The following is an 18,937-nucleotide window of genomic DNA, read 5'->3' as shown; positions in this document are numbered from 1 at the left end:
GGGCTGCGGGAGGGGTGGGGGTAGGCCGGCGGAGGGATTCTCAGGGAAAGAAGCCGGTGGCCCGAGGCTAGAGAGCGCTGATTGCTGTGTGTCCCCATGCAGAGTGAACTGCTACCCCCATCCCCCACCCCGAGCTTCTAGTAAAAAAAACCAGCAAAACAGTTTGAGCTGAATCGTGACCTGGTCCTGAAAGTTTCTACGCCTTTGCTGCTGGCAGAGTTGCTTCTGCTGCTGGCAGAGTTGCTTCTGCTTGAGTTGACAAGCCGGTGCTTTGTAAATTACTCCAGGGCAAAGCTAGCGCTTTAACTTGAAAACAAAACTATTACTCATGCAGTGAATTCTTCTAATGATAAAGATTTATTTCTGGCCCTTGGTGTTGCTTCCTTTTGTGACCCAAACCAGCCCCAGTGTTTAATCAGTTGGTCTCCATCCCTCTTCTGCATAGTTGGAGAAACTCTTGAGCTCTCTACTCCTGGCCCTGTAGATCAAAGGCTGGAGAACGTTGGCCACTGTTCTTACACCGTGTCCTTATGTGTCTGTTCACTGGGGAGCCCTGAAGCTGGAATATCAAGCAATACAAGCATTACTTCATCTCTCGTTTTAGTTAAAATGAAAAATCACTGTGGGTAGACGCACATCATCAGTTCAAAATGACCAACTCAAATGGTATAAGCCTTTTCCAAAAGAGCTGCAGGAATATTTAGCCCTTACTGTGTATGATGCTGACTCCTAGGCCTCTGGAGTAGAGTAAGAGTCATATGCACTTTACCTTGTCGCAGGGTACACAAGAAATGAAATAAATATTTGGATTAGGATGCACAGGGCAGCTAGAAATGAACCTCTAGAAGAGTAAGGTGTAAAGACTGCATCTACTGAGAGGAGAGCTGTTAAGGAAGATCCCATGCAGGCCTAGAAGGAGGGGAGCAGCCAGGTTGGCTGAGGACAGCGGTGCCGGCGTGGTAGTGGGCCTGAGCAAAGGGGCTAATGAGGACTGGAGGAGAGGGACCCAATGGACATTCAGGAAACAGAGGAGATATGAAGGACAGATGTTGAGGTTGTTAAAGCAGGTTGCAAAAATTGGGCTCTACTTTGATAGGACAAAGGGAAATATTGCTGTTTTCCATTTTATTTTTTAGCAAGACCCTGATATAACTAGTTGTGCTTTATGGAAGGGAACCTGGGAGGTTGGAATGGAATGGAGAAATTTCTCTGGTATATTAGGGTTTCCTGGAAGACTGACCTTTGGGCTGCAAACCCACAGATTCTGATTCACTTGGGATGGGAGGGACCCAGGCATTGGTGTTTTATATATTTTTATATATATATATTTTTGGAGAGGTTTTTGCTACAGTGCATGTGCACTCGCCAGAGACAGAGAGACAGAAAGCGAGAAATCACCCCCCAGGGGGGCATGGCCACACTGCAGTCCCTTCTCCATTCTCCTCTCGGGATCTTGGGCGCACATGCACACGTGCCCAGCGTGAGTTTTAAGCCACCAGGCCCGGGCCTCGAACCGCGGTCAACTACATGGGAGTCCAGCAACATAGCCATTACGCTAACTGCTGCTGGTCCCAGGTATTTTTTATTTTTTACAACTCTTCTGGTAACTGTAATGTGCAGTCGGGTTTGAGGGCAATTAGAATAGAGAGTGGACGTGGGAGAACTAAGATATTGCAGTAATTTGGGCAAAGTAACAGGGACCCAATCTCTGGAATCCCACGGATGTGAGGAAGTCAAAGATAATACTAGAATTTGCATAATAGCTCCAATATGACATAGCTATAGCTTTATCTGCCAATAAAGCAACGCAAGAGGGAGAGAGAGGTGTGCATGTGTGTGTGTGCGCGAGAGAGAGTCTGTGTGTGAGTACAAAGTGGAAGTGGGTTAAAGTTGGGAAAAGAATGCTCTTGAGTAGGAAATGAGCGTGTTGATCGCACTATGAATGTCCACCTTGCTCTGCAAGCATTCTTGGTGGGAGATTTTGCATGAGCTGTCCAGTTGTCAGTTTCAAAGGCAATACTACCAAAATTCACAAGCCCAAAAGTTGTTACCAGTGTTCAAACCACTAGTGTTTCTACAAGTTGAAGTTTTCTAAATTAATAGTCAACTTTTTCCCTCTTCTTACCGATATTAATGTTTTAAGTCCCTTTGGATTATAAGGGACTTTGTTATTCTTGCAAACTGAAGAAAAAGTAAACAGGACTCACTAATAAAGAATGCACCTGATAGGGACCAGCAGATGGTGTAATGCTGATGTTGCTAGACTCCTGAGTAATTAACCAAAGTTCGTGTTTCAGACCCAGCAGCTTGAAATTCATGCTGGGCATGTGTGCGTGCGTGCCCCGAATCCTGAGAGGAGAAGGGAGGAGAAAGGATTGCAGCATGGCCATCCCTCCTGGGGGGAGCAATTTCTTGCTTTCTGGCTCTCTGGCAAGTGCACACTCCCTATAGCAAAAATCTCTTAAAAAAATAAAGAGTGCACCTGATAGATAATTTAGTTTTGGTACAACTTTTATTTATTTATTTATTTTTCATAGACTTAACTGTGATAAACTTTATGGAGCATTTACTCTATAAGGTGGTAACTTTATTGTATAGTTAAATCCCAAGTGGGCTGGTATGAGAATGTTAAGGCAGCAGTTGGTTAGATTGAGCAAATAAAAATGCAGTTAAGCATGAATTTCAGATTAACAACAAATCATTTTTTAGCAGAAACATGGAATACTCGTACTATTGTTCTATGAGTGGTCAGAAAAGTTATGACACATTTTTTTCTATGCAGTAGTATAGAAAGACCCAGTAGTATAGTGTGAGATTTGGGACGTAATTCTACTAAAATATAAATAATTGTTTATCCAAAATTCAAATCAAGTTGGGCATCCTGTATTTTATCTGGCAATCAATTCATTGAGGAGTAACGAGTGCCGAGTGTCTTCCGTTTACAGAGTTTGGTGGAGTGCTCAAATGCGTACCGTTTCTTCTTTCAGACTCAGAATCTATTTGAGAAAGCAGCATATTCTCACTTCTCTGTAAGGAAAAAATAAAAGCTCTTCAGAGGAAGGCGGAAGGACCCAGGCATTTTTGTTTGCTGTTAGCACTAACCAGGTGCCTACTATTTAATTATTTGATGTCTATAGTTGGTACCTGGGAATCAAGGTATTTCTCTCCCCTGGAATGACCACTTCAATTTGAAGTTGAATTTCAGATAAACAATGGATAAAGGAAGTCCCAGATCATGTAATCACAGTTGTCGTTTTCTTTCTGAACTGTAACTGGCTAAGGATCCCAGGAGAAGGTGATAATTCACACCCACGTGTTCTCCACCCCTCCTTAGTTGAGCAATAAAGGAGAAAATAGAAATGTGCAAGTATTCCCAGGCCAATTGCTCCCTCTTGCAAGGTAGACAGACCTGGATGAATCATGAGAATGGAAAGCTTCCAAGACCTAAAAGTGGGCAGGAACCACACCCCCCCCACCCCTACAAACAAGCTTCGGAATGTCCTGCTTGGTGCCTGACACCTTTTACAACAGCTGCAGCATGAACCTGTGCAATCTGTGTGGGAATTCTTCTGGAAAGAGCAGCCTTTTTAAAGAAAAAACAAACCACCATTCTCTTTTATCATTTATTATTTGACTACTGTGTTCTGGTCACCATGTCAAAGTATAAAAACCAAAATGTACCTTCAACCAAAATGTATATTTACTAACCTTTGGGAAGAAAGCACTTTTGCTTTCGTGTCGTCCTTTGGTCCTCTGTGTATCCGCAGCTCTGCGTTGTACCCAGAAGTAGTGGGGTTTGAAGAAGTACACTAGTGAAGTCAGCAGGTAATTAATTGGTGCTGACCCTTTTCTCGAAGCCAGGTCTGCTGACTCCAAACACAGTTTGCCCCAGCTTTCCCACAGCCTCCCCTTCTCTGCCGTTGGAGCAAACTCTCCCCAGGTTCTTGTACGTAGGCACAAATTCTTAGTTACTTAGTGCAACCCTTGCAGAGGCCTAGAGGGCAAATTCCAGAGTTTTTACAAGTCAGGGTGTAAGAGATAAAGGCTAGTTCATCTATAAGCCTGCACACAGTAGATAAAGCCCATCCATCCTAAACACAAAGGCAGTAGATAGGGCACAAAGCAACACCCAAAGAAGTAGCTCTCATCACAGTCTTCAAAAGTTCATGGAAAATGCATATTATGAAAAAACTGCATGGATTTCGATTTTTTGTTTTTGTTTTTACACCGCAGTGAACTCTTTAATTTGATTTTTCCACAAATGTTTTGAAGTTCCCTCATTTTCCCACTTTGCTCAACACCTATGGTGCCATAGCCAGTTCACCTCACCACTCCCCACCATGGGGCTACATGCCAACTACCAGCCCCTTGTCCATTCCACTCTGGATGGTTACTGCTGTTCCCCTAAGGAAAGAAATAGAGCTCCATTGACCGTTGGCATTCATGCATTGTGGCCAGATAAACCTGCATTCCTTCTTAGCACCACTGTTTGCCTAAGACCTTGGACTAGCTATTTCATCTTTCTGTGTGTCTGTGTCCTAATCTATTGGATATGGTGCTACTTGCTCCATAGTGGGGTTGTGAAAAGTAAATGAGTTCATTTGTGTAAAGTGCTTAGAACTATACCAGGACCATTGTAAGCTCAATAGAAGTTTTCTTTTTTTTAAAAAAAGAATTATTTACTTTTAATTTTATTTATTCATTCATTTATTTTAATTTGACCAGAGAGAGAGACACAGAGAGAAAGAGAGACAGAAAGCGAGAAAGCAAGCCACCAGGTCCGGTCCAGGACTTGAACCATGGTCGACCATGTGGGAGTGTACAGCGCCTTAACCACCGCGTCACCTGCTGGTCCCGATAGAAGTTTCCTTTGATGACAGTGATGTTCAAGCAAGCTTTGACTTGCCTTTTTGTGCCATAGATCCCTTTGGCCATCTGTTGAAGTCTTGTTTCCTTCTCAGCATCATGTTTTTAAGTACATGAAATAGTGAGTCATTGGAAAAGTCATGACGCTGGACTAACAGTTGGCATAATGGCTGTGTTGCTGGACTCCCATGTAGTTGACCACAGTTCAAGTCCCGGACCCAGTGGCTTAAACTCACGTTGGGCGTATGCGCATGCATGCCCAAGATCCCAAGAGGAGAACGGAGGAGAAGGGATTGTGGTGTGGCCATCCCCCTGGGGGGTGATTTCTTGCTTTCTGTCTCTCTGTCTCTCTCTGTCTTTCTGGCAAGCGCATGCACCTCTCAAAAAAAAAAAAAATAGAAACAGTCATGACACATTTTTTGTAGAAAAACACATCGTGACTTTTCCAGCAACCCAATAAAATACGTAGAATGACAACAGAAACCAATCACAGTTAAATATTACCAAATTGTTTTAAAAATCTAATTTATGATACAATAATGCATACTTCTTTGTTAAAGCCTTAAATAGATTCAGAGGTTGGTAAATGTCTAACAGTAGATATTTTGAAGTAGCAATGGTATAAATAGTATTTGGAGATATCTACAACAACTGGAATATGATTTAACAGTGTGTGTAATTTCTATTAGTGATAGTCACAGGTACTGCTACTGCTAATGGTACTGTGATTTATTGACTACATTCATCATCAAAGAATTACTGTACTACAGATAGAGGTTTAAATAATGGATTTTTTACCCTATCCAGGTTCATGGATCCCTGAATTTTAGATTGTATCCATGGATTCCTTTTTTTTTTTTTTTTTTAGAGATTTTTGCTATAGTGCATGTGTGCTTGCCATAGAGACAAAGAGACAGAGAATCCCCCCGGGGGGGATGGCCATGCTGCAATCCCCTTTCATCCAATCTCCTCTTGGGACCTTGAGCACACACATACACACCTGACATGAGTTTTAAGCCACCGGGTCTGGGACTCCAACCATAGACATGAGAGTCTAGCAACATAACTACTATGCCATATGCTGGTCCCCCCCATGGATTCTTTGAAGGTCACTGGGCCCTAGACTAACAACCCTGGTGTACGTGTTTCCCATGAGGTTATTTGGGGAATGATTGCTGGCACAGTGAAAGGAAGCTGGTGTATACCCTTTCCTATATTATATTTACCATAGATTTATAACTAAAATAAAATAACTGAATTAGAATGAAACAAAAGAGAAACGTGAGGAAAACATAAAAGAATTTAGAACAGAGACATAGGTCAGATAAGGCATACCTTTCATCTTGGCTGTCATTTTAATAGATGGGCAGTGATTTCTACAACAATGTGTCTGAGGGTGTCTCTGGGTTAAAGGGAAGGCGTTTGGCAATTGATAAGTGATGTCTGCATGGCAGCAGAGTGGTAACAGCCATACGATCTCTGACCTAGTACCTTTATAAGTATGCTGTGGACCCAAAGTGTAAGAGCAAAAAGATATTCCTTCTCTCATATCATCACTTATTTGGGTTTGGACTATTATATACTCTTTACATGAATATTTTTAGGTGTAGCGATCTGCTAATTCAAAGAGGTCTGTATAGTTTTCTCTCGTATACTCCTATTCCTCAAATGTCTTAAATCTGTTATCAATTAGGAATGATTTCAGCTGCAAGTAACATACATCAAATTAATGGTAGCTTATACAAATAGGGTTTTTTTTTTCATATGACAAATGAAAAAAATAAACTCATATGTGAGTAGGACAATGTAGTTTGTTCATTGAGTCAGTAATCAATCAAGTAACTAAGGTCTTCCTGTATTTTATGCTTCCATCTTTCACTATTGACTTTGCAGCCTTATCCTTTTCAAAGACGTAGAATGACTGCCATAGTCTCAAACACTGCATGTCTATTCAAATCATGAAAGAGAGGAGTGATGCCAGTCACCCTTCTGCCCTTTCTGTCAGGAACAAAAGTATCTTTCCCCAAAACCTGGCTCATGTGATTACACCTAAAAACAAACAGGCTGAGAAATCAAATATTTGGCTTGTCCACCTCTGCAAGGGAGAAAGGCATGAATGAGAATAACTTTAGTTTGTCAGCTAATAGGATCTGTCACCCTGGAATATACATGTTCACTAATAAGCAGCAGACTGATAAGAACATTGCTAGAGAAAACATCTATCAGTTTTCTACTGAATTTGGAAATCAGGCCACAAAAGGTTAAAGCAAAAATCTTCTTTTTCTTTACCATAAAAGAAAGCTAAGAAAATATTCATTAGAAATCATGCATTGCCTTTATAAACTCTTTAATTTTAATAGCAAGTAGTCTACATGTCTAAGGATGATATTGTACTAGTTGATGAAAAATGCCCTATTTAGCATAGTATAATTGTCAATTTATGCAAACCTAAGTTGACCTGAAACACATACCCTATATTAAACTGTTTAAATACACCTGTGTGTATCACTTTGAACAGATATTATTTAATCCCTATGTGAGAGGTCTTTGGAAAGTTTGGAAAATGGATATTATGAAAAGAATGAATTTTATTTTTAAAAACTTATGCACCAAAATAAATTTGTACTTTTAATTCCATTTTTCCACATACTTTTTGAATTCTCTTATAGTTTATATTTGACAAATGTAGATGGTAATCATCATTATTCCTGTTTTTGATGGAGGTCTTTAAGATTAACTGACCTGACAAGGGTCAGGGCAGTCTTACTGCTAAAACAACACAACTCTTTTCACTCCTTTCTTCACTCCTTTTTCCTACATTACTTCATCCTGGCAAGATTTGGAGCATACACACATGCCCACCCGGTGTATTTTTCAAGTCACCAGGGCTAGGATTCAAACTGTGGTCAACCCTGTGGGATCTGGCTTTCTATGTACCACACTGAGCTGCTATTCTATGAGACCAGCCCTCTTCACTCCTTTCTGAGAACATGTTGAGTGGACTAGAGCTGCTTCTGGGAGCTACCTGGGTTCAGTCTTTTGCTGAATTGAATCTTTAAAAGTTTGCTTTGCTTCTTTAAGTTTCCTTTTCTCTTAAATAGGGGAAAGGGTACCTAATTCATAAGGTTGGTCGAAGAATTAAATGAATACATTGAGGTAAATCACATATTACAGTAGTAGACTTAGGACAATGGCAAATTATAGCTATTTTTATCAGTTATTCCTTTGACTACCCACAATTACCATTAGCCTCGTTCTTATCATCACTATTTCTGTTTCTACAATATTAGGTCACCTAAACTTCTTTACCTTTTTAATTACTCCTGGGACTCATAGAAATGAGACTTATTCTCATTTCTATTGCTTTGTTTTTAAAATTTACTACTTATTTAATGTATTTTATTTTATCACATTATGCATTTATATATTTATTAATTATTTTATTTTTTACTTTATTACTAAATTATTTTTTAGGATTTAATACTTTGTGTTGCATGATTTTAAATACTTACTGATTAATCTTTACTTAGAAACTTTATATGTATTGGGTTGTCAGAAAAGTCATGACATAGTTTTCTGTGTTTTTCTATATTAATTTCCAGAATGTATAGTTGGTACAGCCCATTAGTAGTTCTGCATGATCTAGGCCTAGACTTTTTCTGCTGAAAAGCCAGTAGCTTTCTCCATAGTCAGTGTCTAGAAGTCCAAAACTGTCAGAGATACAAATGAGAGAGACACACAGCAAATTGCTATTTTCTCTCTTAAATGGTATGTGGGAACCCCTTTGAAAAATGTAAAGTTCCTGGGACCAGCAGTTAGCATAATGGCTACGTCTCTGAACTCCCATGTAGCCGACCGTAGTTCAAGTCCCGGACCTGGTGGCTTAAACTCACACTGGGCGCGTGTGTGTGCATGCCCAAGATCCCAAGAGGAGAATGGAGGAGAAGGGATTGCAGCATGGCCATCCCCCCCAGGGGGTGCGTTCTTGCTTTCTGTCTCTGTCTGTCTGGCGAGTACATGCACCCTATAGCAAAAACGTCTCAAAAAAAACCAAAAAACATGTAAAGTTCCTTCCAGGGAACCATTTTTATTATTTATGGCTCTGTACACCAAAGAGAGAAGGAAGGTGAAGGAATAAGAAGAGAGAAGAGAAAACCAATAGTATGTGTCCTCCAAACAAAAGATCACACACATGTTGGCCCTACTGCTCGTGGCCCTCTCCTCTGGGTTGGAAAGGAAGTGGGGAAGGTAGAGTTCAACATTCTCTCCCTGTGTCTTCCTTTTAGTTTTCTTGGAATACTAAGAGCTAGTAGTTTTGCTAAGTAGTTGCAAAAGTAGTTGGTGCTTTCCAGCCTATCCACTCCAGTTAATCTTGTCATGGGGATGGGACCTTCTCCACTCCTTTCTTAGTAACTATTTACAGGATGTCTTCTGTGTGCCAGGCTCTGAGCGATGCCACTTTCTCTTGGCTTCCTTTCAGTGATTGTGTGAGGCTTACAGTCATTTTTTCAGTGTGGCTCTCCAGAAGGAAGACTGGGCTTCTGGCTGTACATCTGGAGCTCTCTTCCCACAACAGCAGAGCTGTGAGAAACGTAACCTGGTGCCGTGTTTATATTTGCTCAGGAGCCTGCATTACGAGTGCTGTTTGTTGATGAATTGCCTTTCTTTTACAACCCACATCCATATGTAGAACTTGGTGATGTGAATTTTTGTTTTAACTCCATTTCTGGTGCTGTTTTATGTTACTTCCCATTCTCCCGTCTTCTCTTTCATCTCCTTTAGATTTATGCTATGTTTTATGTATTGCTGTAAGCCTGTTGAAACCCTTTGTGAAACAAAGCAGGGAATACATAAACAAATAGATTTTTGTTTTAAACAGAAATCGACTTAAAGCCTCCAGAGAAGTAGAATCTGTAGACCTTCCAAACTGCCACCTGATTAAAGGAATTGGTACGTATGAGAAAGCGCTTGTTGTACACATTACATTGACCACCAACATGAAGACACCTTCTAACAGTATTTTGGCATGCAATTACTGCTTTTTAGTGAATTACATTATAGCAACAGAATCCTCTTTGGTCAATCTCTTTTTGTCTCATGTAGCCTGTGTTTCTTCTTCATTCTTATCCTTACTGTAATTTGTTAATTGTTTGTGCAATCCTGTGTTTATCGTTTGATTTCTTCCTTAGTGACTTCTCTGAATTAATTTTGTGAACTCTGTATTCCTTGTCGTGCATGTCCTCTGAGATCTGTATCTATTAGCCTATTGGTCAGTTAGTGAAGGGAAGCAGAAGGAAGCTAGTTCCATGTAGGTAATAACAGCGTTTTTTTTTTAACACACTGCTTTGTAACCAACATCTGGTCTTATGCCTAAGGCATTATTGATGCTTCCCAATATGTACAGAGAAAACTTGCTCTGATTTTTTCTTTTTTTTCTTTAAGCTATGCCTGCAGAGAGGGAACCAATTAGTGGGGTCTTCCCATCCCCTTGACTCTCTGCAGGATACTCTGTAATGTCTGAGTCTTTGAGGAGAAACAGTCCCTAGTTCTCTAAGTAGTAGGGAGCTGTCCAGTTTCTCTCTCAGCACTGAAGACCCTTTCAGCTTACCTGCAATGCCTTCTAGATTAGCGTCCATGTCTTGCTATTTCTTGCCCTTTGCCATCTGTCATCTAAACCTCTAGTATATAATAAATTATCAGTAGCTATTGTTGAATTTTCAATGAACAATAAAAAGAGTTGGCTTTTAGAGATATTTCATGGTATGACTAAGAACAAAGAGAGAAGTCAGAACACCTAGCTTTTGGTTCTGCATCTACCACAAACGTGCAGTGTCAACTTAGGCAAAGCTAGCCCTTTATGCTCACTTGTAATGATGAGTTCATGATTAGGCCACAAGTTTTTAGACTTTCAAAAGAAATTTTGGGATCTGGCTCATGGCAGCTGGATCCTCCATGGCTGACTGCAGTTTTGAGTCCTGGATCCAGCTGCTTGAGAAACATGTTGGGTGCATGTATGTGCATGACTTAAATCCTGGAAGCAGAAATGGGAGAGGAAGGATTGTGCTGTAACTGTTGCCCCATGGGGGCAGGGGCAGAGAGGATGTACTTTCTCTTCTCTCTTTCTTTCTGTTTTTCTCTGGCAAGCACATTTGCCCTCTAACACACACACACACACACACACACACACAGAGTATCTTAGACCATTAATTTACACTCTGACTCTGACAACCATAGTGTGAAAATAACTAGACTACCAGTACATTCCTTCTAATTCTTAAATGACAGTGTCCATCTCTAGAGATGGAAGGGGCAGTTTAATGGTTTTTTTTTTTTTTTTTTTGAGAGGTTTTCGCTATAGGGCGCGTGCACTCGCCAGACAGACAGAGAGAGACATAGACACAGAAAGCGAGAAATCACCCCCCACGGGGGATGGTCATGCCACAATCCCTTCTCCTCCATTCTTCTCTCGGGATCTTAGGCACGCACGCACATGTCCCCAGCGTGAGTTTGAAGCCACTGGGTCCAGGACGTGAACCGCGGTTGACTACGTGGGAGTTCAGCGACATAGCCATTACACCAACTGCTGGCTCCCAGTTTAATGTTTTGTTTTTAAGAAATTAGAATCCAGGTTACTTAGAAGTGTTCTATCCATCTCTTAACAGATAACATTGTTACACAAGTTTTGAGTCTCCTTCCATCTTTTTTTCTATTTGTAAATACTTTCATATACACAATTTTTTAAAAATACAAATGGGGTCAAATTACACATAATATTTCAGAACTAGCTTTTTGCACTTATTTAATACTATGTTGGAACTATAGAAGGTTTGGAGGAGATGAAATTAAAGTATAAAGTTTATTTTGGTGCCAAAAAAATTGAAATCTACATGTAGATTTTTATAACGTGCACTTTCCCATGAACTTTTTGAAGACCCTCTGTGTGCTTAGGGAACTTAAGTCAGTACCCCAAGTTATCTTTAAAAAACAAACAAACAAAAACCCAATGGTATTTTTCTATGTAAAGTTCATATAAACAATGGATGTTTCAATAGTATGGAAACATATACATTAGAAGACAAAAATCTCCATCCTCTCACAGAAATAACCCTCAAAATGAATGTTCTTTTTTTTTTGTCCTTCCTGGTATTTTCAGTACATATGCAAAAATTCTAGGTATACACATACATATCTGCTTTTTTTCACACGTAGCATTTTAGTATAAATATTCCACCATCTGCTTTATTACTGCCACAGTTTGAGAAACTTCCACAGCAGCACATACAGATTTACCTTATTTTAAAACTATTTCCATGTGATTTGTTTAACCAGCTACTTCTTCAGGCGTACTTGGGGTGTTGTCATCTTTGCAACTACAAACACGTCAGTGAACACGGCGCATTGTGCTTTCATTTGTCTGCCTATAGAATGATCCCTAACTGTGAGATTGCCGTTAGTTAGGGTATATGTTTAAGGTTTCGATAGTCATTGCCCATGAGATGGCGGGACCAGCAGTTAGCGTAATGGCTATGTTGCTGGACTCCCATGTAGTCGACTACAGTTTGAGTCTCGGACCTGGTGGCTTAAGACTCATGCCGGGCACGTGTATGTGTGTGCCCAAGATCCCAAGAGGAGAATGGAGGGATTGCGGCGTGGCCATTCCCCCCAGGGGTGATTTCTCGCTTTCTCTCTCTCTGTCTCTTGTCTGTCTGGTGAGCGCACGTGCCCTATGGCAAAAACCTCTCCAAAAAAAAAAAAGAGAGAGAGATGGCAACACTAATAAACTCAACGTCTCATATTTGTAGCTTCATTTACTCCAGATAGGAGTCACAGCATTCTTTTAACAAAAACAAACCATCAGTTGTCGAGCAACCTTTTCTGCTTCCAAAATTCTTTATGGATCTGTCATTTCCCTCTCATTCCTTAGACATCTGTTTCCTATGTATTCAGGTTTTATTTTTCCATTACTACTTATATATTTTTCAGTCCTCTTTTCCTTTATATAGACTGGCAGACTGCCCTAGGGATTCTCCTTTCTTTCAGTTACCCAAACACTTTATAGGACTGTGCAATCTCAATGTTAAATCCGGATTGACTAGATATGCGTTGGATAATGCAGACGGTTCTAGAAATCTCTAGAAATTTGAGAAGGCTGCAGGTTATTCTGTAGTCCCGAAGAACTCAGCACCTTCATCCTGCCTTCTGGCTGCAACTAACAAGAACTCCCTCAGAACTCACTGGTCACTAATCAGATGGCATCCATGGGGGGATGCTGGACAGGACTGAGAGGTTGAGTCAGTGACTTCTTAGGCTACTTTTGCTGCTGAGTTCATAATTGTCACATTGTTACACAGCCCTTAACCCTGGGAAGCCCACCTTCTGTGAATACGAGTCTCAGAGTAGACAGGAGGGCACAACCAGACATGTTACAGGACAAACTGCCAAGTGTACTCCTGTTACAAATCATTGGGAAGAAGCACTCCTTAAAAATAAAAAAAATAAAATAAAAAAATTGTAAAAAGCCCAGCAGCATTTGTATTCTGCGCGGGCATCTGTCTGTGTTTGTGACCTTTATGTTATGGTGTGTGTGAGCTGCTGTCTGGAATTGGAAAGAATGAGGAAATATGTCACCTATGGCCCCTCTCGTGAAGTGTTTAATGCCTCTGAGGCACTTCAAAAGGCAGCAGAGCAGAGAAGATGAGTGATTAGAAGCACATTTGGGATACATTTTTAGATCTAATTAGAATTGTGCTTTTTTTTTCCCCCCTCTCTTTCTCTTTTGCTTTTGCCCCATGGTTAGCGCATACCGTGTGAATGTTTGTTGAATGCTATGTTAGTGATGCATGATGGTTAGTAATCACTTGTGGTTATGTATTTTTTTTTTACGACAGTTGCTTGGTCAATGGTCTTTGATTATAAAGTGGAACAGTGTCCTGGACATACAAAGGGACTTCAGAAAGTTGGTGGAAAAACAGTATTAAAGTACAAGTTTATTTTGGTGCAAACAAGTTTTGCAATCCATGCATAGTTTTTTCATAATGCACATGTTCTAAGAACTTTTTGTACATTCCCGTATAGGCAAAAGATATTATGGTAGGCAGCTAGGGTAGAAAGGGCCTTTATTTATCTACATATTTTTAAATTTTGCCACAGGGTGCATGGGCTCATGGAAGAGAGACAGAGAGAAGAAAAGTGAGAAAACACTGCCCATGGAACATCGTCATGCAATCTATTCTCCTCCATTTCTCCCTTCTTTTAGAACTTTGGGCACGCACAGGCGTGTGCCCAGTATGTTTTATCAAGCTGCCAGGTCCAGGACTTGAACCACATAGCTGGCCATGTGGGATCCTGTGCCGTAACCTTCATGCTACTGAGGTTAAGTAACTGTTTTGCAAATTCTCCTCCCAAGATAGTATCTTTTCCCAGATTACCATACATACCTGACTAGTGAACCCTAAAAGTAGAAGATAATAGGCTACCTTATACATCAGACAATCTGTTTGGTATGGTAAAGGCTGATTTGTTGTTAAAAATGTTCTAGTTTCTAACCTTGAGCAGTTCATGTAATTTTTCAAAGGACCCAAATCTCATGTCTAAAATAAGAGATAATAGTATTGCTTCTGAGTGTTGTGAAGTTATAATATATTGTATGTAAAATACTTACAAAGAGCCTGGTAGTTGGTAAGTACTTGAGGTTTGCTAATAATTATCACTTTTATTATATTATTGAATGAGAGGAGGAAAAATATTCTCTCACATTGACTGTCTAGTATTAATGATGTCAAAAAGGTTTTATAAGATAATAAAAGTCTGGTGATAGTGGCTGTAGAAATGAAGATGGGGAATAGATCTGAAAAATACTTCAAAAAGGCTACATACAGTAAAGACTCGTTTATTTATTTGTCAAAGGGCATGAGTGCTTGCCACAGAGAGAAAGAGAGGGAGGGAGAGAGAGAGAAATGAGATATGGTCATGTCGCAGTCTTTTTTTCACAATAGTCTCTATTCCATCAGGATTTGGGGCATAGAAGCACATGCACCTAGCATGTTTTTCAAGCCTCTGGGGACAGGATTTGTACTGCATTTGGCCTGTAGGATCCAGCTCCTAATGCTAGGGCTTAACTACTGCACTAGGGGGTCCAGCGCTAGGACTAATTTTTTCATTGGAATTAGGAAACAGGATTAAACAAACAAAAACATGGTGTAATGTAGATGAAATAAACAAATGTCTTTTTAAAAAATTTATTCTTTTCTTTATTATTAAAATAATACTATTATTTATGTAAATATTTAAATAAAATTAAATGAAAATTACAAATAATTCTACCACCAAATGAAGCATTGTTCATTTTTTCTATACCATAGTATATATAGCCTTTTCTTCCCTCTGTATGTAAGCATATAAGCATTGAAATTAAATTTTCTTAAATATTTTTTCAGAAAAAGCCAATTTTAATTCATTGAGTTTCTACTACATGAAGTCAGAAAACAAAAGTTGAGCTGGAATTCTGTGAGTGTGTGTGTGTGTTTGTGTTTGTATGTGTGTGTGCATGTGCATGGGTATGTGACAGATACAGACCTCCTTTGGATCCTGTTCATTCCCCGTTGAGAACAACCAGGGACTGGGTTTGGGATTCTGAACCTTTCTTGTAGAATTGCAGATCTTTTTGTGAATCTGCTAAAACTCAAGGGCCATTTTTACAAAAGACTTCTCATCTGCATATACATAAGATATTTTGCATTGCATAGAATTTCAGAGTTCTTAGATTGTTTGAAACCTATTTGTGGCTCTTTGGAGATCCACAGAGCCCAGACTGAGAACCCCTCTACTCTACCGTCTTTAAAGTTCATTTATACAAGAGGTCTTCAAAAGGTTCATGGAAAATGCATATTGTGGGGGAGGGGAAGCCTGGATTAAAAAAAAATTTCTGCACCAAAATAAACTCATACTTTAATTCCATTTTTCAACAAACTTTTTGAAATTCCCTTGTGGATATCTTCTTTCTGAGGAATAGGAAGATAGGTCATCTTTACAAGTAGAGTTTTTGACATTTTTATTTTGTTTTGCTTTTTTGCACTGTAGAACAAGCAACACTGGAAACAACTAGTTCAATGCAAACTTATGAATCAACCCCAAAATGGCTGGATAGATAAATGCTGTTTGGTTTTGACAACCTAGAAGTAATCTTGGAGAAATCCTTTGGAGAGGTCTAATGGGGAAGATTGGATTTTGTAGACTCACAGAATGTGTCATGATTTGGCTTAATCTAAGCCATTTTTATTCTTTTTTTCTTGTGTTTGGGTCTATTATCTGTCTGTGAAATTTATACAGTAAGACCGCTGGGAAGGTCTTATGTCTAATTATTTGCCGTGCTATGTGAAGTGTACTGCAGACAATCAATAAACAATCAATAGTAATTGTAGCCTGTCTCAGAGATGGGAGTTAGAAGCTTCGACGGGTTTAGGTGCATGGTATTTTTCATTAATTCTCTTTGCTAGTTTTTTCTGTAGTTTAAAGCCTAAATTTTTATGATTAAAGAGAAAGCTTTCTTTGCTTATGCAAACAAGTAGGAATTGTTTTCTAAAGAGAAAAGATGTAATCCCAGGTGTCTTATCACTGTTAATGAGAGAAAGAAATGTCTGTTTGCTTCAGATTGAACGAGCAGAGAAGAGGACAGGATATTTGCATGGTTAAATGACTGTGAACCCTTCCTTCTGAAAGTAATATTCCCCTGATGTCAATTACTTTTATACAGACATCTGGATGCTCATCATCAGAGTGTGCAGACGTCAACTTTTTCTGTATGATAGCTAGAAATGTGGTGATAACTTGACTTTGATTTGAGTAAACATAAAATACCTAACACTTAAAGTCAGAAGTTCACTTCGGGAAAGGTTTAGACTGATAGTTAGGAAAGAGATTGGTTCCTTGGAAAAAAATTAGAACCATCCCTAAAGATACAGACATTCTGGTAAAGTCCCTATAATGCTCTAACTAATAACAGAAGTTGAACATGACATTTATCGATTCCTTGAACTTATAGAAGCTGGCGCTGAAGATATTGACATACTTCCCAATGGTCTGGCTTTCTTCAGTGTGGTGAGTATCTTCTTCCCTTTTCAAATTCAGCAGGGTATTTGGTTAAGCCCGTAGAGCTGTAACTTGCTTTGAAAATTCTTAACTTCCAAAATATTTTCTGAAAAAATTCTGACTCAAGCAGGATTTGATAGGGCTCCAGTATTATCAGTCTTTTCTATTGTTAATGGAGAGATGAAGAGTCTTGAGATCAATTGGTTTATTGCTCTTTTTTATCCCCTAATGCATTGCACTCAAGTATGGGGTTGTCGGAAAAGTTGTCACGTATTTTTACATACAAAACACATCGTGACTTTTCTGATAACGCAATATATGGATGCAACTGATATTTTAAAAATGTGTTATTAAAAAATATTTATGGATATTTGATACTACCATTATTCTGTTTTAAAGACAACATCTAACTTCTCCATTGCACATTTAATTTTAAACATATTCTAGTTTACATATTTATATTCATCTTTACTTATTTCATTTTACTTATTTCTAGGTGTATACTCATATTCCAGACCAAGGCCAGTGCTTTTTCCCCTGAATAGCCTATCACAAGTGGAAAGTCTAAACTATCTTTATGTATACCCTTCACTGTTGCCTTGATTCTCTCTCTCTTTTTTTAATTTTTTATTTCTTTCATGAGAAATAGAGACAGGAAACCCTTCCCTCCCACTGGCAGTGTCTGGTCATGCCGCAGTCCTCCCTCTACCCAGAGATCACAGATACCCAGAGGTCACAGATACCCTAGAGCATTCAGGTTGACTTAGGATCTGAACCTCAAGCCTTCCTACATAGTTTGTAGTGTCTTGTAGCGCACCACACCAACTGTACCACTCTGGACTGGTCCAAATTCTTAACTGGCTGAAAAATAGTATCATTTCTGAGAATACAATCAAAAGACTAATATCAGTTGGCCAGGGCTGCTCTGTGGCCTGGTGGTTAAGGCAGGCTGATGATGCAGTTTGATCCTGGACCCAGTACCTTAAGAAAGAAACCAGGTGTGTGTGCATGCATGCCTAAAATCTCTACAGGAGGGAGAGATGGAGGAAAAGGAATTCTGACATGTTCATCCCCCATGGGGGAGTGCTTTCTCCTTTCCCTCCCTGTCTCTCTCTCTTTCTCTCTTGCTGGAGAACACAGGCACCCTCTAGAGGAAAAAAAAGGAAGTAAGAAATAAAGAGAGAGGGAAAGAAAGATCAGTAGGTCTGTGGTCTATACCAGTATCCATTCCAGTAGGATATCCAGAAACGCAGGCAGATGAGGAGGTTCTGACCACCTACCTCCCAGAATTAGGCAGACGTAAGAGTCTTGGCTATCTTCATGGGAACAATTTTTCTTGGGAAAGAAGTATCCAGTTCTAAGAGCTACCTGTAATTATTCTATTCCTTCTCAACATCTATTATTTTCAGGCTCTCAAACTCAGGAATGATGTGAAAAACTTGGAGATACTTTAGAAGAGAGACACAACACTAATAAAATAGTTGTCATATTTATGAGAAAGGTGAGAGAACCCAGCTTGGAAGAGAATGAGGGTTTTAGAACATTCTTCAGGTTCCTGAAAGTTTTTATATCAAAGACTATGAACAGCTAGTTATTGCCACTGATGGGAAAAAGAAGTACTATTGTCTTTAGCAGACATACTAATATTTATATTTAATTTATAAAATACAATTTGAAATGTTTTACTTAATTGCATATGCCGATGGAACAAAATTATATTTATAGTGGGACTCAATTTGCTTAGAAGCACATGTTTGTACATGTGTCTACAGGTTTAAGAAAAAGTGCTGAGAGTATTGTTCAAAAATATTCAATCAGTCGTCATTAGCGATGTAAAAATCCTGAATAAAGTAGACACTCGTTGCATCGGACTTGTGGGTTTTTTATTATAGCATTATCTATATTTTTTTTTTATTATTATTATAAATTTTTTTCTTTTCTCATCACAACACACATATGAATTTTCCATCCAAAATACACTGTG

General features: G+C 39.3%; 1 protein-coding gene across 1 annotated transcript in view; it reads left to right on the top strand.

Annotated features, from left to right (window-relative positions):
• Positions 1 to 9,745: 9,745 nt before the first annotated feature.
• Positions 9,746 to 18,937, top strand: part of PON2 (paraoxonase 2) — a gene marked incomplete at its 5' end in the record, with an annotated part of 25,387 nt that continues 16,195 nt past the window's right edge. The window contains 2 exon segments of the mRNA XM_014591223.1: positions 9,746 to 9,816; positions 16,907 to 16,962. Coding sequence (XP_014446709.1) covers positions 9,746 to 9,816; positions 16,907 to 16,962 — 127 coding nt within the window.

This window comes from Tupaia chinensis, unplaced genomic scaffold, assembly GCF_000334495.1.
Source record: "Tupaia chinensis unplaced genomic scaffold, TupChi_1.0 Scaffold000544_1, whole genome shotgun sequence".
Taxonomy (NCBI): Eukaryota; Metazoa; Chordata; class Mammalia; order Scandentia; family Tupaiidae; genus Tupaia; species Tupaia belangeri.
This window is presented reverse-complemented; position numbering and strand designations above follow the sequence as displayed.